This window comes from Engraulis encrasicolus, chromosome 10, assembly GCF_034702125.1.
Source record: "Engraulis encrasicolus isolate BLACKSEA-1 chromosome 10, IST_EnEncr_1.0, whole genome shotgun sequence".
In the NCBI taxonomy this organism is placed as follows: Eukaryota; Metazoa; Chordata; class Actinopteri; order Clupeiformes; family Engraulidae; genus Engraulis; species Engraulis encrasicolus.
The window spans coordinates 50522533-50549035 of NC_085866.1; the positions used below are offsets into that span (position 1 = coordinate 50522533).

General features: G+C 44.4%; 2 protein-coding genes across 2 annotated transcripts in view; both read right to left on the reverse strand.

Moving 5' to 3' along the window:
- pkig (protein kinase (cAMP-dependent, catalytic) inhibitor gamma) overlaps nucleotides 1-14196 on the reverse strand; it is a 30497-nt gene extending 16301 nt beyond the window's left edge. Inside the window, exon 1 of the mRNA XM_063207684.1 lies at nucleotides 13614-14196. The gene's annotated coding sequence lies outside the window, so the exon portion shown is untranslated. The remainder of the gene's footprint in view (nucleotides 1-13613) is intronic.
- Nucleotides 14197-14384: 188 nt separating this feature from the next.
- On the reverse strand, nucleotides 14385-23215 carry ttpal (tocopherol (alpha) transfer protein-like). Its single transcript, XM_063209221.1, has 6 exons — nucleotides 23159-23215; nucleotides 22969-23035; nucleotides 22219-22679; nucleotides 21169-21362; nucleotides 20528-20638; nucleotides 14385-17447 (listed from the first exon to the last, which is right to left on the reverse strand). The coding sequence occupies exons 1-6, from the start codon at nucleotides 23184-23186 to the stop codon at nucleotides 17163-17165; spliced, it is 1146 nt and encodes a 381-aa protein (XP_063065291.1). The 5' UTR covers nucleotides 23187-23215; the 3' UTR covers nucleotides 14385-17162.
- Between the last annotated feature and the right edge of the window lie 3288 nt (nucleotides 23216-26503).

Below are 26503 nucleotides of genomic sequence, written 5' to 3' on the forward strand. Positions count from 1 at the left end.
CACCCCCCCCCCCCCCCCACACCCTGTCTCACCCCACTCCAAACTCCTCCAACCCCCAACAGTCTCACTCTCTGCCCCCCCACGCATGTCTCACCCCTCACCCCATATCTGACCCGCTCACCCTTGGACTCCGAACGCCCCATGTCTCAATCTCCACTCCAAACACCACCCCCACCTCACCCCCTACCCACCAAACTCCCCCACGCCCCCCGTCTCCTCCCTGCCTGTCATACAGCCCCAGATGTCTTGCCAAAGCCACTGCTCCTCACCACTCATCCCCAGCTGCGCCCTGGATTTAGTTCAGCCATCTCCACTTCCAGCCAGAGGAATCCCACTTCCAACTGTGCAACCGCCCCCTCCATGACCCTCATGACGTCTACCCACCTTATTAGCCACCTGAATCTGGCAGACCAATCACAACACAGGAGACTTGTTTTGATTTGTTTTGAATCTTTGGATGCAAAGCAGACAGGGTTTTGAGGGATTGGCGACAAAGCGTGCCGTTGGCCAATAGACAACAGGTTGTTTCCATCAACAATCTTCCGATGCGTCATTCATCGGGGCCAGACTAAATATTCACATTTAATCTCACATTCAGTCTGGCTTGTCAGGCAATCAGCCAAATGCAATGTTAAGTTAGAAGGGGGCCACAACGCTCCCATTCGATTTGTGGTTGGGCAGTGGAGTCCATTGACTGCAATGCTGATGATCATTAACTGGAAATTCTGTGCGAGTACGAAGATATTTGAAATGGGAAGGGCGTAATGCAGTGACTAGATGTACTATGGACACCAAAACATTCTAAGCATTCTACCTAGGGCTGCACAAAATATCGAAAATGTATCGAAATCGCGATATCAAGAGTGGCGATGTAAGCATCACGACAATGACTTAATTATCGATGACCGGTAAAAACGTTCTGTGCTGTCCAATCACTAGCTGAATGTCAACAAATGTGCGCGGAGCCCGCCACGACCAAAGCCACGCCATCCGCACAGACCAACAAATTAGTGACAAGAAAAACACTTGCCTATATTTCTAAAGTGTTGTTTAAATATCGTTATCGAGGTATTACATGCGGATATCGCGTATCATTTGTTTTCTGGTATCGTGCAGCCCCAATTCTATGTAATCATAATATGGATTGACACCTTACTAAAATGACAACAAGGTTGAGGGAGTACGGCATTAGCATGTTTTCATCGTCAATCAGTGCCACCACTGACTTGTTTACTTGTACAATGTCTTTATTTTTGCAATATGCCATCGTTGTTCCCACTAACTAGGCAAACAATTTGCATTCCATCCTGTCTAGTTCTACAGCCCATTCCAAAAGCCTTCTCAAAATGCTCAAGACTCTGCTCGTAAGATAAACCAATATAGGGGGTTTAAAAGCAACAATTCTCTACAAGCACTAAAAACTGAAAACCACAAATATCAAATGCACTAAAGTGAACTGAAAACGAAACAAATATAGGCCAAAAACTGCCCTCTGGAAATCTGCCAAACAATCCAGCGACTATCAAGACTGTGGCACACATGATAAGAGGGGAGAGAACTATTACATTTAGTACAGAGCGGCTAAAAATATCAGCCTCAATTCAGTGAGACACGGGTTTGGGCCATGGTACAACAGGCCATTTTTGTTGTAATAAATCAGCCACGGGGGAGGAAAATGAAGGGGGGGTCTGAAAACAGATAGGGCGTTGTCTAAAACCACAACATGTACAAGTAGTCTCTAGGGACCTCACTCGGACCAGCATGCTTTGCATCAGAGGCAGGGGGCGTTTGGGTCGAAATAGCTCATCGTAAAAATATGCGGTGAGAAAAAAAAGAACAGGACTATCAGGTTACCCTCATCATACAGCATGTCACATGTACTTATTATCATGCTGCGTCACATATATGTGTCATGAAACGACACTAGTACCAGAGAGAGTAGAGAGAGAGAGGTTCCATATGCGCATTGTTTCCGGGTTCTATTATTGGGAGGGAAATCCCCCTTTAGGCAGACCTAGGCAGACCTGAGGACTGTTCTATTCAATGCTAGGAGCATTATGACTCGCCCCTTTAGGCAGACCGGAACCTGGTCATGTTAGGTGCCCATAGTAACCTATTATATTGGCATATCTCTATATACTTAAAGAATCTCTGCTAGTACTGCACATTCACCCCAGCTGTCTTGAACTTTAGCTACCGTATACTGAAAATTAAAAAATAAAGTCTGCACACCAGGCTCCCGTTTCTTTTCATTTAATATGACGTTTCGGGCATCATACCCTTCATCTGACATTACAAACACATGAAAAGCACAGTTGAAATACCCATGATCCCATAAGTGGTCCAACTCCCAACCAGGTGATCCCCATTGATGTCAATCTCCTGCTACCGCATACTGTACGTGTGGCTGTATGGCCTCCATGACTCTAGTCCAGGGCAGTTACCTTCACACACAGTACAGTATGTACACCCCATCATCCACGTTCTTAAACAGACATGAATAAGCTCAGATGGCCGAGTTGGGCAATGATTAATAAATGGCTCCAAATCCAACAGTGTTATAACACCTGACAGTAAAACCCTGATTGTGTCGTCATAATCTGACCAATTTCAGCTACCTGTAGAAACATTGGGAAACAAAATATGATATCCAATGATGAAATATAGGTACCTGGTTACAGGTACAGGTTAATGTTAATGTTCATATCCTCCATGTTTTTCATCTCTGAAGTCAACACTGCAGGGGATTGACATGACGCCCTGTTTTTACGTAACATTAGTTAAAAACCTACAAAATTGATATTTTTCCTCTTGAAAGCAAATGTAAATGAAAGAAGATGTGGTACATCCTGTTTCATATTAGCCTTAGATGAGAAGAAATGTTTTTGTTCAGATTTATGGGAAGGTTTCTATGTCAAATGTCCTGTGGTGTGACTGTAACATTAATACAACCTGGAATATACAGCTATAAAATAAACCAACAACATGTTGAATCATTTATAAAGCATTTGACATAATTGCATAAATATTAACATTATATTTAAAAATATGAATGTGAAAAAAACTCAATAATATTACAGTAATATTAATTACAAGTTCAATTTCGTAACACAAATTGCGTCCTGCTGGGTAACATGTAAGTCTAGCCTGGTAAACCAGCGCCACCCACTTGACGCTGAATTTTTTTCAGCTGCGAGTGGGCCTGGCCTCGAATCTGAGAACGTTTTGATCACTTTGCCCTCGGGTCTCACATTTAGGCTGGTTTATCAGGCTAATGTAAGTCAGGTTTGTGGATGGGCAGCTGCAAGGCCCAACTACACTCGCCTCCAAAAGAGTTGTCGCCTATCCATCTGTTTGGAATAACAGCTAATAACCTGACTTTCAATTAATCACTTGGCTTCAGAAGTCACTCATGTGAAAGCTACAACCCTCTCGAATGAAAATGAATGTACAAAAATAAATTTCATGCACCAAAGAAAGATTGACCCTTTAATGACCACAGACAGGGCAGATTTTCACAAGACAAAAGTTTTGTGAAAATGAGCAGATAAGTCACTTCAAAACACTTCAAATACGCAGATCGGGTGTCATACTTAATCACTGAATCACTCTCACCTCTCCAGAAAATCAACTTTGGCCTTAGGTGTATGTTTAGGGTCATTGTAATCATGGAAAGCAACACAATGAAAATCAATGGAGTTCAATGAGAGATGGTGACATATTTGCTATTCGTAGAGCAATACATTTTTAACTTCATGATGTAATCAATGATAAAAGCCCTCACACACCAGCAGCATGCATGCAGCTCCACATAAGAGCTGTATCCCTCCCATGTTTGACTTTAGGCACCATGTATTTATTCCAAATTCTTCACCTTTAACATCAAAGAAATCTCTCCCACTGTCCTGTCTCAAAAAAGCCAGCCAAGAGTATGTCAGGCCTAATTCTGACAAAAATGAAGGCTAATGGGACTCATACTCTGAAGTCAAGATCCCAAGATCAACCATTTTAGAACTGATAGCATCAAAACTATATGGTGTTGGAGATGAAGAATATGAAAAAAGAGAAATGGTGCATAACATGAAACATGGTACAGATACAGCTCTTATGAGGAGCTGCATGCATGCTGCAGGTGTTTGAGGGCTTTTATCATTGATTACATCATGAAGTTAAACATGTATTGCTCTACGAATAGCAAATGTCACCATCTCTCATTGAACTCCATTGATTTTCATTGTGTTGCTTTCCATGATTACAATGACCATAAACATACATCTAAGGCCAAAGTTGATTTTCTGGAGAGGTGAGAGTGATTCAGTGATTAAGTATGACACCCAATCTGCGTATTTGAAGTGTTTTGAAGTGACTTATCTGCTCATTTTCACATTATGTCTTGTGAAAATCTGCCCTGTCTGTGTTCAATAAAGGGTCAATCTTTCGTTGGTGCATGAAATTTATTTTTGTACATACATTTTCATTCGGGAGGGTTGTAGCTTTCATATGAGTGACTTCTGAAGCCAAGTGATTAATTGAAAGTCAGGTTATTAGCTGTTATTCCAAACAGATGGATAGGCGACAACTCTTTTGGAGGCGAGTGTACAAGGGTCTTCAGTTATTGGAGAGTGGTGTGGAAGTTTAAGGTGACTGTGCGGGTGCGGGTGGGTAGTAGTAGTGTGTGTAGGGTGGGTGTTAAAGGAACAATAGCAGAAAGAGCATTGGGGATATGTTTGTGCTCAATATTAATCATTTCATTGTTTCTTACAGAAATGTCACACCAATGATGTCACACCGCATGACACATTTTCCCAAAATTGGCAAAAACTAGGCGAAATTCACGGACCAATAACATCCCCATTTTTTTCTAGTTTTTTCCAATTTTTCCACCCATTTTTTCAGGAATTGGAATACGTTTCCTCCTTTAAGTGTGTTACGGCCTGTCAACCACCCACTGATGTGTCCTGAGCCAATACCAATGGAGCATGGGTTAATGGGCAGATGAACTACAGAGACCTGCTTGTTTTTGTTACATTCCCCCAAGCTTTTAAAAAAACCCCAAAAAAACCATGATGCTGTTTTACAAAGCGAGAGAGAGAGAGAGATGCAGTGGCTGATTGCTGGTGCACACACCCAAACATTAACTCACCACACGGCGTGGGAGACTTGTGCCTGTGGTTGGCTTCAGAGGGAGAAAAAACTCGGCCATAGAGGAGTGGCGCGGTCAGACACAGGCATTTGCATGCACCACTACATGGACACTCCTTTCCTCTCTTCTCAAATCCACTGCTCTGCTCCCCTCTCCTCCCAAATCCACTCCACTCCACTCCACTCCACTCCACTCCACTCCTGCCCAATCCTATCCTGTCCTACACTCCCTGCTCCCTCTCCCCTCCAATTCTCCTCTCTGCCCTGTCCCCAGAGCTCATGGAGCATCCAAATAGGCACCATCTGACGCTGGTGCTGCCCTTTTGTCTCGCCCTGAGGAGTTGGACTATCCAGTCAACCAGGCTCCAGAGGGAAGGTGGTTGAGAGAACAAGAGGAGGAGCAGAAGAGTAGTGGCCAGTTAGGGCCTCCGCACATTGGCTCCGACAGCACTGCGGAGCACTTTCGCTTCCGACACAATTCCGACCCCCAAACCCAATTTTACACAAACATATCATGGATAGTCAATGGCCAGCACCGACAAAATAGAACTTGTCTCTAATCACCAGTTTGCGGGGTTCTATTGAAAACAATGGAATCAAACTTTTGCGGAGCAGTGCTCTGCCCTTTGTCGGAGGCTCTTAGGCAGGTTTGTCTAGCTTCGCATCAGAAATAATCCAAAAAGACAAAAAAACTGTCCTTTCACTGTAGTTTATTTTTTCTGTTTGAATCAGTGTAGTGAGTTGTTGGGAAGGGCGTAGCACTGTGGAGACGCAGATGTACAATTTGAATGAGTTTTAACGCCAACTGTTCCACAGGTTCTCAAATGGTTCTGTGCAAGAGTATTCTTTTGATGTTGTAGTCTGGCTTGCCGGGCTAGAGTAGAGAAGGCGGGAGACAACATTATGGCTGGAGTCTCCCTAAGAGGCCAGTCATTTAGAGGCACCAGCATGGAAAGAGGGAAAAACAGCAACCTTGCATTGCCATTAAGAGGACGAGAGAGAGAGAGAGAGAGAGAGAGAGAGAGAGAGAGAGAGAGAGAGAGAGAGAGAGAGAGAGAGACAGACAGACAGACAGACAGACAGACAGACAGACAGAGAGACAGAGAGACAGAGAGACAGGAGCAAGGAATGCCTTGAGTGTTTGTTGTGGTTACTAAATATGGACAGAGCTTCCAGAAAATATCTGTCGGCCAGAATACATTTTTTCCCTACATTCTTCCGCATTACTGTAAACTGCAAGCAGCTGTGAGGAGTTGTGGAACACATGATGTGATTTACGGTGGTGTGTGTTTATAAACTGTTTACAGGTCCTTCCCTTCGGGGCAGCTAGCGGACGGCATAATGACCAGTCACACAGTTATACAGGCAGGGCTGCAGGCGAGCCAAAAGCACTCCAAACACACTTAAATAGGACATCCGACGATCCAAAACAATCCAAATATTATAGTCGATGATGTGTGTTGTGAGAGTCGCTGTGATGGAGAATGTGACAAATGTATTTGGATTTGACTGCGAGAGCGAGAGAGAGCAATGACACACGGAGAAACTATTTTGCGCAAGCCTGTCAGGAAAGCAACACTATTGGCTCCTAATGTTTTCATGGGATGAGCTTGCTGCTTGAAAAGTCAGAAATCGCTGCCAAGGTCTAATCTAAGATCTAGTTTAAACTTCTTGCCCAATATCAGTGATTAAGTGTTCTGAAAGCATGTGTTAGAAGAAACACTGCCAGCTAGGCAGGCAACATGGCTCAAACAGTTGGCCAGTGTATCTCCATCTACTACAGAGACAGCCATTCGGCTTTCGTGGAGAGCAGATGTGAAAGACAACGAACACTCATCTAAGCCCCATCAAGTCCATTCCCGATTCAGATTAGATCATGAGGCGCAAGAGTTTTCTTGTCCGGTTAGTTGAGTTCACACAAACAAATTAGGCCTATTCAGCCATAGACTACTCAGAAATGGCGGAATTGTGCGGTCACAGGCCCTACTTCATGGATGGGGATTCTAGGCAAGAGCATTGCTGTGGGTGCTTGTGTTGAGTGCACAAATGCAGAGATCCTCTTCTTTGGTGGTTGATGACAATAACGTAATTTCTCTTTCATTGTATATGCCACTTAAAAGTCAAAGCTTTCATTGTATATGCCACTTAAAAGCCAAAGCTTTAGACAAACCCCAACCATAAAGAACAAAACAAACAGACATTATTCAGCCATTATTCAGCCATTAGAAGTGGCCATGGTTTCATTTTCCCAATATGGCTCTCCATTCTCAGAGACAGTATGGCACTATAGGGAGTGCTGCTGTAGCCTAGTTGTTTGTTTTTAATCATCGTGCAACCTCCAGGAGGAACTATAGATGGGATTTGCAACACCACACACAGCTTTCTACTTCACTAGTGCCTGGGCTTGTGGCTTTTGAAGTCCACAATGCCCGTTTTGTGAGCTCCAAAAAAAAGCTTTCATGAACTGACTACCTTGATGAGAACCATTATATACCGCACGACCTTATTGGCCATGTGTAGACTAGTCATCGGAGGGAGAAAGAGGGTTAGGGGGCTGCGGTGTTCATGTAGTAAAACAGGTGGTGGTTTGAAGGTGTTATTATTATTTTTAGTCTCTTCCTCCTTTTTATGATGCTGCTAATGCACTTTTACTAATGTACTTGTTTTTGACAGAAATATCTCTATGCTCCATAACATCTCTATTTTTATAGCCAACCTGTATCTTATATATTTTTAAACTCCTTGGTCCTTTGTCTGTGTGCATGTCGTCTGCTTTTTGCACAAGTTGAACACATGAATTTCCCCACTGTGGGATAATAAAGGGCATACTTACTTACTCTTTGGCTGAGATGTAGATTTTTTTTTTTTTAAGTAGGACTCCAAGGCACTCTTCTAAGACAAAACCACTTTAAGGTAAAGGCTAGTCTGAGGGAGTTTTGGATCTTAAAACTCACAATTCATCCACCCCCTGTGCACCACACACACACACACACACGCACACGCACACACAGACACACACAGACACACACAGACACACACAGACACACACACACACACACACACACACACACACACACACACACACAGACACACACAGACACACACAGACACACACAGACACACACACACACACACACCACCTCCAACCTAATCTCTGGGAGCCCACTTACAGAGCTTCTATACAGTCCAGACACCCACATACAACATGTTGCTGCCGCTGCCATCCATCACACACCCACCAGGACGAGATCAAACACACGCAGCACAAACAGAAACAAAGGCCACTTGCGAACCGCTACAGAGGTAGAGATACTGTGGTGTGCATATGGCACAAAACACAACAGCCCACAAGTGAACTGGAGACTGAGTTATGTTAACAGAGTCACTGAGTTAATCACCCATAGCTCGGTTGGCCTGTTCATTACACGCTAAATAAATACGCCCCCCACCCCCTCACTCTAAACCATCGGACTACTCAGACGCACACACCGCAATTATGGGGGACCATAAACCAGCATGGAACCGCAGCTAATGCATCCCGAACACAACAGTGGAAAAAACCCACAAATTAGGGAAAAGCCACAGAGACACCGAGAAAACGAAACCATTACTACCGTTGATGTCAGAAGAAAAAGTTCTGAGCTTGACAGACAAAAACAGAGAGAGAGCGAGAGAGATACAATTATTGGTTAATGAGAATATTTTGCAATGCAGTGAAGCTTCTTCAAATCAGCATCTTTCCTATCTCTGAAAGCATCACCACAGAAGCCATTTAGTAATAGCGCTATCCCTCTCGCCAACGCTGAATCAACAATATTAGCCAATTTACAAGATGAGGGAGTGGCCGGATCATTTCTTTGAAAGGCTTCTTGTAAGCATTCATCATGTAAGCACTCATCATGTAAGTATGCAACTCAACCATAAAAGTTGAGTAATAAAATAATAAAAGTTAAGGAGATAAATCCAAAAGACATGCTTTGCGGGCAGTTGCTTTTCAAGACATGCTTTGCACCACCCTAGTGTAATAGTCAATGTGATAAACTGGTTTGTTGGTGAGGTTCCTAAAACATCTTCCAGGTCACAGAGGAGCTGTGGTTGCAGAAAGCCAGCTGCCGGTGGCCAAGGCCAGGGAATGCTTCCTCGCACCCCAGTCAGTCATTACAAACCCTGATAGTCTCCCACCATTCTGATGCACACCCCTCATGCTGCTCTTGTCACTCAAGACCTCAGCGGAGATCGACTCAGCGCAGTTGCTATAGCGCGTGTTTAGTGGTACTCTAGTCCCACAAATGGCACCAAAAGTCAATAGGGAAATACACAATTACTAACAATAATCAAAGTAGATTCACAATCCCTAATACTGTACTTTCTAACTGGACCTGCTGATTTCATGGAAGTATGATTAACCTTTGATTAGAGAACTTTCTTTTCTCCATTTCATTTTTTTTATTATTTCATTTATGCTCTGAATGATTGTAGCACTGCAGTTATGAAGTTCCGTTTTCCCCTACAACAAAATGTAATTTACCACTGCAAAGTGCCCAGATAACAGACTGCAAGAATGGCCACTGAAAGACCAAAAGGCTCGGACTAGATGACATGACAGCCTCAATGATTTCTTCTCCCATTCAGCCCCACTGGGAGCCCTGTCAAAGACTTGGAGGAGACTCAGGCTGTGTTGTTCAACACAAGCTGAAATGTGAGTGACAGCTGAGAGGTATATTGGAGACAGTAGAGGGCTTCTGGAAATGCCTCCGCAGCGCGCTCCCTTTTCCTACACTACCACACACTACTTCCAGCTCACTGGAGGGAGAGACAAGCCAGATTTTTTCCATCTCGCAAGAAGGAGAAGACAAGAGCACGTGGCCTATAATCTTTAACCATAAAAGGAAAAGATGTCTCTGTAACTTCCTCAGGACTTAACCGTCAAACTAACACTTGACCCTCACTCACACAGTCGAGTCCTCTCTCGTTTTCCTTTTTCAAAGCATACATCATGATTAGCCTGGCCTTCGCCAGACTTATATCACAAGTGAGATATTGGGCCTATGCTACAAAGATGGTTCAGGATAAGTTAAGGTTAAGTTAAGAGGTAAATAGAAGAGCCAGGAGGCCTCATTTTCTTAATAAAAGCTCTTGTTTTAGATGATTTACCTCTTAACTTAACCTTAACTTATCCTGAACCAGCTTTGTAGTATAGGCCCCTTGTCTGTGAAACATTGGTTTATTTCCTTTCAGAGGAGGTTGATCTAAAGACTGTAAATTATTGTCCTCTTTGTCTGCTGTTCATTGTAAATCACATTTCCATGTCCACACTAAATTTCTCTCATGTAGAGACAATAAAGTCTAATGTCATCTAAAATTTGACGGAAAGCTGGGGTGCATTTCTTGACAGTGTCGTGGCTAACTAAGTTAGCAACTTACTTGGTTGCAATGCAATTTCCCATTGGCAACCTACTGGTTAGCAATGACGCTGTTGAGAAACTGGGTCCTGGTTTCCCATCTGTTGTCAACATGGTGGATCTGTAAACACACTACAAGCTTCCGATTGTCTAATAATGCATCTTGTACTCTGTGGTTGGGATCCCAAACTCAGGTGAAGATTTCAGCCAGGGTTTCCAGTCCTTCAGATCGGAATAAGTGCACAAGGCAGCATGGGTATCCCCAGGCCAGGGGTTTCCCCCAGCACTTAACAATAGACAAAAACACCTCACAACTTGACTTGGTCCTCTCGAAAGAAAATGATTTTGTATTGCGAATACAAATTTTAGAGTAAGGCTTACTTTACGAACATGTTATATAATCTATCCATTTTTTTTGAGGGGCTTCATATAAAACTGAAGAACATAGACTTTCCAATGATGATACTGCAGGTCAAAATCTCTGATACCAGCTAACAGCAACCACGTTCACTACCAAAAGTTGTGCGAGAGACACACACTGCAAGCTAATACATTGTAGAATCACCCATCAATTTGGGATATGTTGTTTTTTTTTATTCTGTTTCTCCAGCAGAAATCTCAGTGAACTTTCACTTTAGCTGACAGACCCATTTCGCAATTTCCTCTACTTTCCTCTTGGGTGTCAAGTTTCGTAACCAACTTGAGAGGCCTTGGAGTAATGCCAGGCAGAGTAGCCTACTTTAAAAAATGACTACGCACAGCATCCTCGCATGAAACACGGTGGGCAGTAGCAGGGAGGCCGACCGGGGGTTGAGTAGGAAAGGGTCAGTTGTCCGGGGCCCAGAATTGGGTCCCCATTACATTGTATTGAGTTGGAGAAGGGGAGGGGGGGGGGGGGGGGTCAGTGGCCCTGGGCAGTAGTTCAAGAACCAGGCAGTTAACCAAGTCCCTACAGAGACACAAAAAATGGCCATCGCTAAAGTGCTGTTGTCAGATACACAGCACAGCAATGTTGAAAGGAGCTGGCCGGCTCCATCCACTCACTGTTTATAGATCCTCATCATTGGTGCTGGAGGTCAGCAATTTTCGCTTAAGCACCGGGTCACTGCACACAGACCAGCCCTTAGACAAACTGTAGGCCTATCTAATGGTCTATGGACGCCTATGGGGGCCAGCCGCCACTGCATCAGTGGCAAGGGCCTAACAATAGACCTTTGATGGGAGGAAGTTATCCAGGTCCCGGGTCATTCTAAAACAGCACAGGTGCATGTGTGTGCGTGCGCACGTGTGTGCGTGAGCTGGCTCTTTAATGACTGTGACTGCTCAGGGGACACATTGGTGTCAAGAACAGTTCAAGGGCATGTATCATTCTAGCCCACACACACACACACACACACACACACACACACACACACACACACACACACACACACACACACACACACACACACACACACACACACACACACACACACACACACACACACACACGTGCACACCACACACAGCTCAGCGGGGAGCTAGACAATTACTTGCTTCCTGTGCTGACCTTCGGGGAGTGGCTGCCTCATCACACACACACACACACACACACACACACACACACACACACACACACACACACACACCAAAAAGAAAGAAGCTGCCCTCCTTTCTTCTCCAGTAAAAAAAGAAATGGGTCACCCGTCCTCCTGAGCAAGAGCTACCTTTTTTCAGCTGCCTGCCTGCCTGCCTTTGTGCATGCATGGCCATTGATGAATGGTCTGCAGCTTTTAGACACACATTTTGGCAGGTCAGGAGTCACCAGGCACCTGCTGCAGCCCAAACCAACTGACAACCCCACAGATGGTATCCTCTAGAGGGGACACATACCCGCTGTGACCCCTCCATATCGGACATAAATTCCCCTGGAAGAAATCGACTTGACTGTACTGCACACATTTGTTTAGCCTCTGTTACACTTGTACAGCACACACTCATATCGGGTTTTCCACCAATACAAACAGCTCAGCCAAAATAGCATCGGATTCTGTTACTGGGGTTCGAGGCCTGTCCTGAACTGGTGTGTCGCTGTGTGTTTGGATCCGTGCCCCCCCCCTGCATCAGCCTCGGATGACCGTCAGCCCTCCGGGAAATATCCTGTATGCCAAATGACAAGTACAGGTCTGCTGACATTGGCACAGTTGGAGAGTAAGAGCAAGAAGGGGGAGCAGATTATTGGCCTAAACTCCAGGAAGCCACACTTGGGATGGGAAGATATTTCCAACTACTAAGCCTATTATCTACTGTACTCTCCCCTCCCACAGATGCATCCAACTGGAAAGATGTTCCTTGCTGACATGGTCACGACTCATCCCTTTCTCTGTAGGGAAGAGTGCGGCTATTGTTCAGCACTGTCCCACACATTAGGCTAAATCAATTAAAGTGACAGCTGATTGTTCTGGAGGCCCTGCAGACATCCAAGACCATGCATGTGGAAAATACAGTATAGACATCAAGTGCTTTGTCATATTAAAGAGAAAGGCCTGAGGCGGCACCTATCTGCAGAGGAAGACTTGGATCCCTTCTTGAAGGACTTGCCACCAACGCAATGCCTGGCCTCTGTCAAACAACGCTACCCAGAGAGCGCATAGGCGGCGAGCGGTCAGACTCCTCTCTCTTTCTCTCTCCCACTCCGCCCCCACTCAACGCTCACATTCGCCCGATGCCACCACTTAAAGCGACGTGCTTTGTTTTGGATGAGTATGGAATGACACACACCCTCGACATTTGGTTGATACATTCGAAGAGTTTCTGAGGCGCACACAACAGCCGCATCTCAACGTTGACTCTGGTGAGCGACCACAAGCTGTCCGCACTCAGAGGCGACAGTCACGCGCAGATCCATACATTCAGAGCAAAACAAATCACTTCGGCTTGATTTCCCCGTGCGCTATACCCACGAAAAAACACCAAACCCTGTTCCATATGGGAGGGCTTCCCAGGCATCCATTGTCTCACGTTCCTGTGGAGAGCGAGAAAGACAGAGCACACTTCATCACTCATCGCAACAATGTAACAACAACTAACCTTGCTGCGATTGAGTTGCCTCCACTTGTTACAGCGCGAGCGTCAGGGATGCCCCCATCGGTAAAGTTTTTTCAAGTCCCTATTAAATTCATGTCGACTGTATTCGCGGGAGGGATTGTGCTAGGCTTCCTCGAGCAAGACTGAGGGAGAAGTTGTGCTCGTTCGCAGGCAGGCGTACTGTTTCATGGACAGCCCCTGAAGACAAAGCGAGGGATTACGTCCTCCCAACAGCTGTTTCCAAAATGGAGCTATCCCGCAGCCAATCACACTCCGCTGAACCCGTGTGCTGCCTGGCCGCCGGTGGGGGCACTGCTCAGTGTCAAACCACTCTTGCAAACACTGTCAAACAAGTATGCCATACAATTATGAAGAAAGAGAGAAGTATGTGTTTTAAATATGCGACTATTATTCAGCCCAATCAGCGAATGGCACGTTAACTCTTAAAATGCATGTAAAAACTCGAGCGTGCTGCTTCTGGTTAATGTAGGCCTACAATTTGCTATAGATCTATGTGCTCAGAAACCAAGTTTCTGAAAACTTGTCAAATATTTGGCTGGATCTTAAGAGTAACGTGTCTTTCTTTAACTGCATCAGGGTTGATATAATTAGCCAATCTGTGTGGCGCGTAATTATATTTGTTCCAATCAAATGTATGGTTCTGTGCAATGACGCCACCCTGTGGCTATATACTACATGAGTCTACAGGAACGCACGCACCGGGGAGCCCGACACCAAATTGTTCATGACAAATTCTGATACACGAACTCGGGGTTTCAAAACACGTGAATGGCTTTATTTATTTACATCCTGCACGTCTCCGTTGTCGTTTTCTTAGAAGGCAACTGCTTATCTGACATCTGGTGACATTTCAAAGAGAACAGATCTTTTTTTTTTTTTAGCCACAGCCTAATAAATATCAAATCAATCTCTTTCAGTAACCATACTCAATATGACAAATATTATGAAAATGAAAAAATAAAAATGTCATTGTGTATAAAGGTGGATCTGTAAAAACACAAAATAATAATAAAATGTCCCTTTTGTCATTTTCTCTCTTTTTTTTTGGCAAGGAGGACGGGAGATACAGTCACCGTTTTTTGAATGACCACATTGTATGGGTGAAGCATGTGATGTTAACAGATGTTTAACTGCCAGCCATTCCCCAATGATGTCTAATCTCACACACCGAGCGGTTATCCTGTGATAGTGCTCTGACTGACATGGGTGCATTTGTGTGTACACATAATGACAAGTTAACATACAGGGTGTGCGGTGACTGAGAACAAAGGCAAATCGGAAGGCGAAAAAACAACAGTCCTGTTAAGGGTAGGTCCCATAAATACATCTATACATCTATAATACATAACTCTACACGTCTAAGAGTAGTCCATATACAGTTTGGTTATTTCATACATTTAAGATTAACTGGGTGCAGCAAAAGAAGGCAGGAAAAGATAGCACATTGATGAAAACGGAAGTATTGCTTAATTCACATCAGCCCGCATGAAGACGAGAGAGAGAGAGAGAGAGAGAGAGAGAGAGAGAGAGAGAGAGAGAGAGAGAGAGAGAGAGAGAGAGAGAGAGAGAGAGAGAGAGAGAGAGAGAGAGGTGGTGAATGTCTTCCTGCGATGTGATGTTTGTTGAGTAGATAAGCCCCATGTCTGATTAAGGCAGACCATCTTTGGGTGTAAAACATCTCTCAGTGGCTAAGCAACGTAACATCAAAAATACTATACAAGACTATCCCTCTAGCTTACACTACTCATAGCATACATACATCTTTAGAAATGACTTCAGACTTTGGCAAAACCATCTTAGGCAACACAGTTCCAAAAGAAATCAAAAATCTAAAACACAGGCCACAAAGCACCCCCTTGAAAAAAATAATCCAACCTACAGAAATGTACGCTGCTCTCCTCAACCCAGCTGCAGGTTGGCGGACACCATGAGCATCGTTAGTGCAAGTGGGGGTGGGTCAGTGAGTGAGCCTTACAGCAGTGACCAGTGGTGGAGTTGGCAGCAATGTATCAGCCAAGCTGTAAGAAGAATTCACTTGTGATGCAACTTTTTTTCAAGACTGAATAGCCGTCAGTGGTTGCTGTCAGCAGAGTTCACCAATGACAACTAATCACCATGCAAAGGTCAGTCAAACAAAGGGGTTGAATGAATGTTGTTAATGTGTGACCCAAGTTAGTGTAAACTGTGTATTTTGTTATTTAAAGAAATTTACAGTATGTGTAAGTAGACTTACACTGTCAATACCTACAGGTTTGTTACACACTTATTTCAGTAACGAAATAGTGCTGAACTGGTTATTTGATGATGGAGGCTTTTAACATTATATATTTCTTACCCATTTTTTTTTAACTTTAACTAACTAACTTTAACTAACTACCTTTCACTACTCTGGGTCATTAGTGTCGTTAGCTAGTGTTATGTGCAGTGTAACGTCATGTACTGTCAGTCATTGGGGAGCAATGCCAAAGCAAAACAAAGTCCTTAATAGTTGAAATGGGGAGGGCCAGTACCTGTAGTCAAGGTCAGTGGCAAAAGTGGAATTGTGGCGGACGGTAGCCATAGCACACTGAACTGAGAGCACAGTAACCAGTTATTAGTAGTCATAGTGGATCTGGGAGCAGAACCGTCAGCAGGTGCACAGCTTGCGGAGCACAGCACTCAGTGGTAGTACGTAGTACACTTAACTAGGAGTGCAGAAGTAAATAGCGCTACTAGAGCTGGGATTGCAGCTAACGGTAGGGACACGTACACGCAAATTTGCGAACTTTGCCATTCATTCCTATGAGAGAGGAGCGAATTCGCCTGCCGCGGCCCAATCAAATCAACAACATAACTTCCATTCCATTTGATTCGCCGCGACGACCTGATGACGGTTGGATTTAGCCTCTCTTCGCTTCGCTTGCTTCGCCTCCTATGTATCCCTACCGTCAGTCAGGGGAAACAGTAAAGGGGCGGTCATAGCAATCAGTAACAATAGTACAGCTGGGATCACAGCAGTCAGTCGCAGTAGCAGATCTACTAGAACAGAACTGAGCAGTCCGTAGCAACAGTATAGCTGGGCACTCAGTTGGCAAAAGCAACCGTATAGCTGGGAGCTCAGCATTTGCAATACTACAAGTTGGAGTTCAGCAGTCAGTCACAACAATATAGCCGAGAACTCAAGTTGTCAATAGCAACAGTTTAACGGAGAGTGCAGCAGTCAGACACCATAGCATACGAGCTACGAGCTCAGTGGTCAGGGGCTGCAGTACAGCTGAGAGTGGTGTGGTGGTCAATAAGCAGTAGTGGAGCTGGGAGCTCAGCGGGCAGCAGCATTATAGCACAGCCGAGAGTGGTGTGGTGGTCAATAGCAAGTGTTGGAGCTAAGCAGTCAGTAACAGTAATACCAGGAGCTCAGCCGTCTAGAGCAATACAGCTGAGAGTGTAACGGACAGTCAATAGCAGAAGAAGAAGTGGAAGCTCAGCTGTCAGTAACCCTGATATACTGGGAGCTCAGCCGTCTGTGGGAGTACTGCTGAGTGTAACGGGTGGTCAGTAGCAGTAGTAGAGCTGGGAGCGCAGGCTCCTGAAGGTGTCCTCCCCCTGCGCTCCTCCTCCTCCGTGCTCCCCGTCGAAGAGCAGCGAGTCCGGTAGCATGCCCTCCTCCACGGGCTCCGGTTGGCAGAACTCCACCAGGAAGTTCTCCTCGGCGTCCAGCAGCGTCTGGGTCCAGGCTCCCATGTCCAGCGGGCCGGCCTCCCCGCCGTACTGCTCCGGCAGCACCGAGCGCGGGATGGTCCGGTGCAGAGAGGACATGTCCGAGCCATGGAGAACATACTGCAGAGGAAGGTACAATATTATGAAGGGAAGAAATCAGAACGGCAATAGACACAGCAGTGATGATGTTGCGTATTTGTTTATACTAAATGGAATGGTAAGTGGACTGCATTAACATAGCGCCTTTCCACTCAAAGCGTTTTACATTGCATGCCTCACATTCGCCCATTCACACTTGCATTCACACACCGGTGGCAGTGGCTCCCACCCTGCCATCAGGAGCAATTGGGTTTAAGTATCTTGCTCAACGACACATCAATGAGGTCAGGCAGAGCGGGGCTCAAACCTGCAACCTTCTAGTTGCAGAAAAGGCTCCTCTACCACCTGAGCCACCACCAACCCCGATTGGCTGAGGATGTTCTTTATGTTCAGGGATTAAAGCAAAAAAAAGTCATCTGACTGAACTTTTTTTACCGGTTAGGCACCCGATCGAGTATCACTCCGTAACCCAACGAAAACCAATGTAGCCAGGCTCTGCCCTCATAACGAAGCATACACTGGTTTTATGCAAGGAACGGTGCCAGAGCCAACACTAGGCATAGGCAGACAGGGCAGTCGCCTAGAGCAGAATAGGCCTATGTCTTGAGGGCGCCAGTAAAACCAAAAAGTGCCACAAAATCAGAACTTCAACCAACATAAAACTTTACACTTCACATTAACAATGAATATTCATTATACACTCAGTAGGCCTATATACACACTCAGTATGAATGTACCTGTAGGTACTAGATCAGATGTGCTCAATCAGATGTAGGCCTACAATGCTATGTTTACAGATGCCAATTTCTAAATACAAGAAAAAGGAAAGAGGGAAAGGGGCAGGCCTAGGCCACCAGATTGACTAGAAATGGCCGAGAATGGAGGGATAATGGATACTATATATATATCAGACTGCAAACATTGAACTGCAATTTGGTTCATGTTTTGGTTATTTCCTCTTATATCTACCCATTATTTATGAATTGTTCACAACATTATGCAGAATGGATTCACAATGAGTGTTGCTTCAAAATGGTCTAGCTGATATCATAGAATTATTGAGTTGGAATTGCAATGCGTTGATACAGTGATCCCATTATGGTTTTTTTTTAGTAGTAGGCTATATTTTTCTTTCCCATCAGAATGGGCAAACACTGTTCTGGTGAAAGCACTGGTGCGCATTGCTTGCAGTATTTCTGACATTTAAAAAAATAATGCACTGGTCATAGCAATCAGAGGGAGAAAACTAGTTGTTGGTTATTTTGTATGTTTTTCACTATTCATCCTGTAGTCTACCTCTTGTGTTCTACCGTTTTGAAAACCTATGGCTACCGGTACTTTTTTGCTTCTCGATGTGCGGTGCCAGGCACACGCTTACCATTGATTTAAAAAACGTCCCCGATTCCTACACGCACTCGTGTTCTCTCCTACAAGCGGACACGACACAGTCACAGACATACGTCTATCGTTTAACAAAAGTAACACACTTTCCCAAGCTTGTCGCGCAACTTCCCACTCGAACCAAGACAAACCACCCACCCATCAGTCCTGAGTGCGCAGTGCGCAAATAACTGAACTGAAACGAAGCGTATAGTCAGACGTTTAGCCACTCAAAAACAAGCACACACACAACTGTTGCTGCACACTACTCCAGTTAGCAAAAATAGCATCACACAGTAGCCTACAACAAGCCTTGAAAGTGAAAGAAACACGAAAACGAAAACGGCATTTATTGACCATGAGTCCACCCATCAGAACACTGTTTCCCAGAGCAAGACGTGGCATAAAATATTGGCTCTGCCAGGGATATCCTCCGTGACCCCTGTAAAATGCAACCCATTTTTAACTTATTTCTTATCGGCAACAACAAAGTTAATATGCTATGATTACAAATGAGACTGTACATTATCCGTTGTCAGAAAGACAACTAGAGCTAGTTCTACACGTAGCCAGTCAAACGCGCTAAACTTTGAGGATGAAAGGCATGGTATTACGCATGGCATATCCTAGCTAGCTGCCAATGATAGCCGTCCCATTAGAGCACAATTGTGTGTCACAATGCTTAAAAGGCAACCCCTTCATGAAAAGGACATCATGCGCAGTCGAAGTAAACTATTCATTTTTTTCTAAATATCCGCCACGGCAGGTGCAATGATAATGGAAAACATACGTGTCCTAACCTTCTTCAAGCTATGCATTCCATGCATATGCATTATTAGCCCCATATTGGAATATCAGTCCAAGGCTCATTTAATGAGTGTCATTTCATGGCACTTTAAACATAGTATTACACTTATTTTCTTTTCTGCCATCAGCAACAATGTTGGCTATTTGTTTTTTTAATCTCTCGCGCTGCGCCGCAACCGAATTGCTGACCGCTCGTGTACTTTTTTTTTTTTTTTTGGAACACGGAAGAAAAGGGGATGGCTCAAAACTACTGAGTGAATCTGTTGTATGACACCACCGGTGATGGCGCGTGTATAACTAAATCCGTACACCAAACACACCTCTCCTTCCCTTCTCATGACCAGGAGTGCTCTCGATTTGAGTTCAGTTGGAAAGTAAAAATTGTAAATTAATTGACATGAATTATAAAGACGGAAATCCGTCCAAACGAAAATCCAGTTGACGGAAATCCGTCATAGCGACGGAAAACTTTAATCCCTGTATGTTATAGTGGTTGATGTTTTATGTCTTGTTGATGTTTCGGTCACACCGCAGGACATTGGGCATGAAACCCTCACCACCTCGCCTCAACTACCCATTGACCAAATGTGACAACGATACCATTACAGATCGAAGTGAAATATATGCAAAGTTCAAAAAAGTCCTTGTGCACAGGCCTTCAGTAATGCAGGTGCGGCAGGAGAAGGTGAACAATGAAGAAAATTCCGAAGACACCGCACACTGCTTACTGTTGTTTTTGTTACTTTATTTTTTTCGTAGCGAACGCGTTTCACCCAGTGCGTCATCAGGTTCGCTCTTAAAAAGAGTAGTGTGCGGCGTCTTCGGAATTTTTCTTCATTGAAATATATGCAATATTTAGACACAAGTGTTTGGTCATTCTTCACCATTGAACAGCATCATGCATGAGTCCTTACCCTCTCAGCCATCTTCTCTTTCAGGAAGGGCTTGATGATGGCAAAGATGCCCTTGAAGATGCGCGGTTCATTAATGATGTTCACCGCCTTTATTCTGATGGGGAATCCATCCTGGGACACATGGGAAGCAGAAGAAGGACAATGGGATCAAGAAAAAAAAACACTGAATTGAATTCAGTGTATTTCCATGCATTTCAGGCACAATTAAAAAAAAAATAAGATTCCACAGCATACAGAGAAAACAGAGAGGCAAATATTCCTTCTCCCTGCGCACTAAACATATGCAGATATTTTAAATGCAGATATTTTTATTTGTTAACATAAAAACATGATAGCAGTGGATAACATGATAACAGTGGATAACAATAAAAACGCCATTATAACAGGTGCATTTTAGCCCCCTGAAAGTTTTAAAGGTAGTTTCTAAAATCGTTTACGTGGAAAAGAGGACGAGACGGATCGTTTTCAAAAACATCCATATACAGTACGTGTAAACAGCTTCATTGAATGGCTCTACTCATTAACTGATCTGTCAGCCTGTATTTCTTGGGTGCTTATTGTAGCTTTGGATCAGAGGATGGACAAAAGGTGGGAGATGTTTCTCCTTCTTTTTGAAGCCAGCCACAAAAAAAGTACCATACCTGTAGGATGCCCACGACCTTCTTGGCCAGGAAAGGTCCAGGGTTGGAGGCCTGGGACAGCCCCACTCCGCTGTAGTCCACCAGGATGACCAGGCCGTTCACCTGCGTCTGCTCCGCCTCAATCAGCTTCTCCAGCGTCAGGTAGATCGCCCGGATGTTGTCCACAAACGGGTAGTCATTCTGCTTCCACTTCCCTGTTCAAGAGGTATGCAGAAGAAGATGATTACTAATACTTCTACACTGTACCATTACTATACATATGCCATACTGGGGTGCGTTTCTCGAAAGCATAGTTGCTAGTCATTTAGTGACTTGGGTAGTTGCCAATGAGAAATTACATTGCAACCATGTAGTTAGCATCGATGGTTTCAAGCAATTCACCTCTGTACTATACTATGGGTATCAGTAAATAGGAGTAGGCCTACAAGCATGTCTGATATGGCAGCAGTGCAACATTTCGGATGCCAGCTGCCGTTAAAACCCATTGAAGTATGTCTGATGTCTTCCAAAATGTTTGAGTAACTAAATTGGAGAGATATCTGCTGTGATGAGAGACGCTGATTTGATTATTAATAAAGATCATAGCACCTCGTCAACGGCAGAGATTATTGAAGAGATTAACCTATGGAGATTATGGAGATTATGAAAGATGACAGCAACGCAGTTGGGAGATGAACGATGTCTTACAGTGCTGTTACTTAACAAAGTCAGAAGAGAGAGTGCTCAGACAGGATGAGCAGTGGACATCATGTAAACTTACCAAGCAAACAGCATCCTACTGGTAACATATGTAAGAAACTGATGAATGGGATGACTAATCAGCCTGATGAACAGTGAGTGTTGACAGAGGCCAGAGGCCAATCACACATAAAGACATGCAACAGATAAGATGCCAGAAGAGAAGGGCATCAAATAGGCCAATCAGCCACCAGACAAGGAAACATGATAATGTTGTGGACAATCGAGAAGATTGTGGAAAGGATATGAAAGTCTTTGTAACATCTCTGTAAAAAAAAAACACTATTAAAATCATAATTGGCGTTTGTCTACCTGGCCGGAGACAGAGAATATATCGTCCATGGCTGTCTGGTTGTGGTAGTACCGTGAGGACACCTCGCTCCAGCACGTGCTTGACTGTCAAGGGTCGAAGGTCTTGAAAGACCTCGGGCCAGGCACGTCGGCTGGCGTGATAGTTCAGCAGCAACTGAAGGGCACGGTCATAATCAAACTTCCTAGCCCGCAAGAACCGTAGCAGGAAGGCGTCGTCCAGTCGCGTGCGTAAGTGAGGATGCTCCTTCAGCACCATATCTCGCAGAGCCTGGACATCGCGTAAACGCCACTCCGGCTTCTCTTGGAGCTCTTCGCGGGCCTTGGCTTCCAGGGAAGGACTGAGCGTGCAGGAGTAGATGGGTGGAGGTGGTCCAGGGAACCCCCAGTTGTTGGGCTGTGTTGGGGGTCCTGCCATCATCGGCGTTTCCTCCACACAACCATTGCCTTCAGCCATGGTCGCTCTAAATGTGAAAATAAACAATTGCACGCTCATTTTGTTCAATCAACTCTCCCAAGAGTCAAATAACTACTACTCCCAAGTTTATTTGGATCCCCAGACACTGCAATGGCCTTTCATCACTTATCTCCGAGATTGATAATTGGCAACAGTGCTACCTGAATCTAGAGATTTAAAGATAACAATCGGCAATATGTCAAGTAACATGTTGTATGCTTGAGCACTGTTTAGATGTAAATCAGGCAGAGGTTTAACTGTGCGTAACTGGAGATATAAACAAACATGCAGCTCACCTTTCAGGCAAGAATCTGCCCAGTGACTTGCTGTTGATGACAGATTCCCAGAGTAGAGGCAGACTGTCTAAAATGTATCAACGTAATGTAATCATGCCCTTCCAAATACGGTACATTTTCTTTTAAAAAATCGTATTTTAAAAGGAATACAGAAGATAGATAAAATCGTTTTTTAACAGACAAACCTTACAGATAAAAAATAAACGTTTCCCGATCATCCCGGACTTCCGGGAAATGAGCTGTAGAATTTCCCCCGTTGGCTATTTTTCATCATGTGACGATTGCGTCATACTTCACTCTGGCCTTGGAAACAGAGCCATCTAATATCAGAGTTACGCCACTCCCATAGACCTCTATGGACCAATCTTTCCACAGCAATGGCGGCTCTCATGGAGCCTCACGGAGAATTAACATGGAAATCCCCATTGACTTTAGTTCTATTAGAAGTTACTTAGTTCCAGGAGGTGGCGGTATAACACAGAAAATGTGGTAAAGGTCATGTAATTTGTTTGTACTTAATCTTTGTTTGATATGTGATGGTTCTGTGTTAGTTTCCAAGAACAGAAGTTTACTGTTAAGAAACATTTTAATCAACGCGAATCACATCACCAACCGACTTCCTGGTCCCCGGTTTGCGCAACTCTGTTATTAGATGGCTCTGCTTGGAAACTAGAAACGTCCGTGCTTGCCTCTCAGATTGTAATAGGCCTATTATGGGCAGAAGACAGAGTAGCGTGATTCTTTACACAAGTAGGCCTAGGCCTACACAAGTTTCTGGAACGCACATATGTTTTGGAATGACACGCCTCTCACACTAGCACTGTGTGTGAAGATTTTTCCAGATCTAGACAGAAAACTAAATGGGATTACGTGCTGAATTTGCATTTGTGGGTGTTAAATTTAGGACATAAGAAATGAGTTAGGCCTAATTGCCACCTATCTATTACGGCCACACTGACTGTAGGCCTATCCTCCTCAAATAGGCCTACACCAGAGAAAATCCTATTTTAACTTATCTGAAAGAAGTAGGCTAGGGCCTAGCCTAGGCCTACTCACTCGGAAGTGCCGTTTTCTTGGTTTTATTATTCGATAACACCAAAACTGCGACTTTCTTCTGTCCCGTCAACTGACTAAATTAGAACATTAAACTAACTTTTAGAACAACTAATCAGTTCCATCATGACAGTCGCTCTCAGTGGCCCATTCATCATTCTGCCCATTGATTCTGTCCCCCAGCTGTCAACCACTGATGTGTTTTGATTGACAGGTGTCATGTTCAGTGTCCCCTGGTCGCTACAAAGACCTAAATCAAAATCAGAGGTTAACGTTCAGCTTAAAATCCTTATAGTGGAGCTTGTAGGTTTTTCTATGATGGTTGAGTTTATCCAAGGAATATGCAAAGTTTACACCAGGTGGCGCCATTGTTATTCTACAGCAAGGTTTGCAAACCCCACAGTGCATGACCATTTCCCCCCTGACTAGGATCTCCCTCAAAGCAATCCTCTCTGGGTGCATTCCAATATGCAGACTTCTGTCCTCCCTTGCTCCCTTGCTTGCTTGTGTCCTCATGATGATGTCAATGACGACAGAAAATGAATTCAATATCTTGCAAAATCCCAATGCTAATGTCATTTTCTCATTTGCAATTGGGATGGTGAATGAAAAACTGTCCTCCAAACGTTGTTGTGGCTTGGCTGACAGCTGGGAAACGTTAAGGAAGGGCCAGGAGGCGGGGCGAGGCTACAAGCACAAGTGGAGGACGGGAGCGTGCATATTGGAATGCACCCTCTGACTTCACTCGGACTTTGGGTGCATTCCAATATGCAGACTTCCTCCACTTGTGCTTGTGGCCTCGGAACTAACACGTCATGACATCCCTGACAACAGCATTGTATTTCAATATCTCGCAAAAGCTCAATTCAAGTCATTTTCTCATTTGCAAACTGGATGGTGAATGAAAAATAGTCCCCCAAAAATTGTTGTGGCTAGGCTGTCAGCAGGGAAACTGTTCTCTTCACGGAGGCGGGGCATCAGCAAAATATGAGGCCACAAGCACAAGTGGAGGAAGGGAGTCTGCGTAATGGAAAGCAACCATTAAGTAACGATGCTGTCACCATGACAGCTTGTAACCTGCGTGCAACAGCAGAACAGGACGTATGGGAGCAGAGCGGACTAACACACTACTGTAGATAAGGGAGGGAGAGATTTCATATGCAGAAGAAGGAACAGGAGGATGATTCCAGCTTCTTTCCTCCAAGGAGACACCCTCCTCCAAGGGGGCAAATGGGGGGCATGCATCTATCTCATTTTTTAATAAGGGGGCATTGGCAGTCTTATGATGAGGTGAAGGGGGCGTTTGGGAGACTAAAGATGAGGTCACTGTGTTTGTTCAAAAAAGGTTGAGAACCACCGCATTAATATATGACATGCCAAACAACAACCCCCCAACCCACCCCACCCCCTCCACAGAAGCACGCCAAGCACAACTTTGAAGTCAGGCGCTGAGAAACCTTGCGAGGCGGCCTATCAGGAATTGTTTTATGGCATTTTATCAGCCCAGGTTCTATTGCACACCCTTGCACTAAATATCCTTGACCATGCTCTGCCACGTCGCCACCACATCTTTATTATCATGTTTTTGAGCCTGTCTGATTTTACGGCCCCCACCTCTGAGAAGATTAGCTTGTTTTTTTGTTTCTTAAAGAAGATGACCTGGCCCAGGGCGAGGGCAAGAAGAAGGGGGAAAAGCAACTCCCTGTTTGAATTCTCACACTATACACATACTAGTCTAGTAGATCTGGTGAATATATCAGTCTGTTATGGCCAAGTCTAAGGGGCTTCACAGCAATTGTGTCAAGTTTGAATGATTCATGGCACGACTCTCTAGAAATGGCCACACAGATTGACCCTGTTCTCTCTCTCTGTGTCTGTCGCTCTCTCTCTTTCTCTCTCTCTCTCTCTGTCTCTGTCTCTCTCTCACGTGACAAGCCGTTCCTCTCTGTCCTCCTCCTGGAGCCATGACCGATGTCATTTCTGTTTTTGCTAATTCAGTTGAACCATTTACGAATGCCTCCAGTGTGCGGACATCCAATATTTACTGGACAAATACGGGATTGCACAAAGTGCTCTTAGAGATAACAGGTGCGTGCAGCTCCTGACAGCATGTTCTCCACGAGCCTTATACCGCAGCAGTGGAGATGAAATCAATATCTCCCCACGCAGAACACAACAGCTGAAACCATATGACTCAGACTCAACCACGTCTGAAGTGTTTACTCTGCATTCATATAGTGCACCATATGCAGTTTTTGGTGCTCCTGTTTTTGTTCTACATTTGTTATACACTGAATGATCAAACCTTTTTAGAGTCTGCCTCTGCAATGTTTGAATGTTAATCATTGACACAAAGGTGAACGGCTTGCTGTTAATTTAGATCGTACTTATTAATGAGGTGATAAACTATTAATTATTAAGTCCATTGATACGGCCGACAAAGGAAGAGTGAGTGGAAAGGAAAAGATGACAGACACATGTG

What these genes read in the sequence shown, in the direction of transcription:
- ttpal (XM_063209221.1), bottom strand. Translation starts at nt 23,186, where the DNA reads ATGATCGGGAAACGTTTATTTTTTATCT. An exon ending in GAAACGTTTATTTTTTATCT is followed by an intron (nt 23,036 to 23,158) that starts GTAAGGTTTGTC and finishes GATACATTTTAG; the next exon opens with ACAGTCTGCCTCTACTCTGG. An exon ending in GGCAGATTCTTGCCTGAAAG is followed by an intron (nt 22,680 to 22,968) that starts GTGAGCTGCATG and finishes TTTCACATTTAG; the next exon opens with AGCGACCATGGCTGAAGGCA.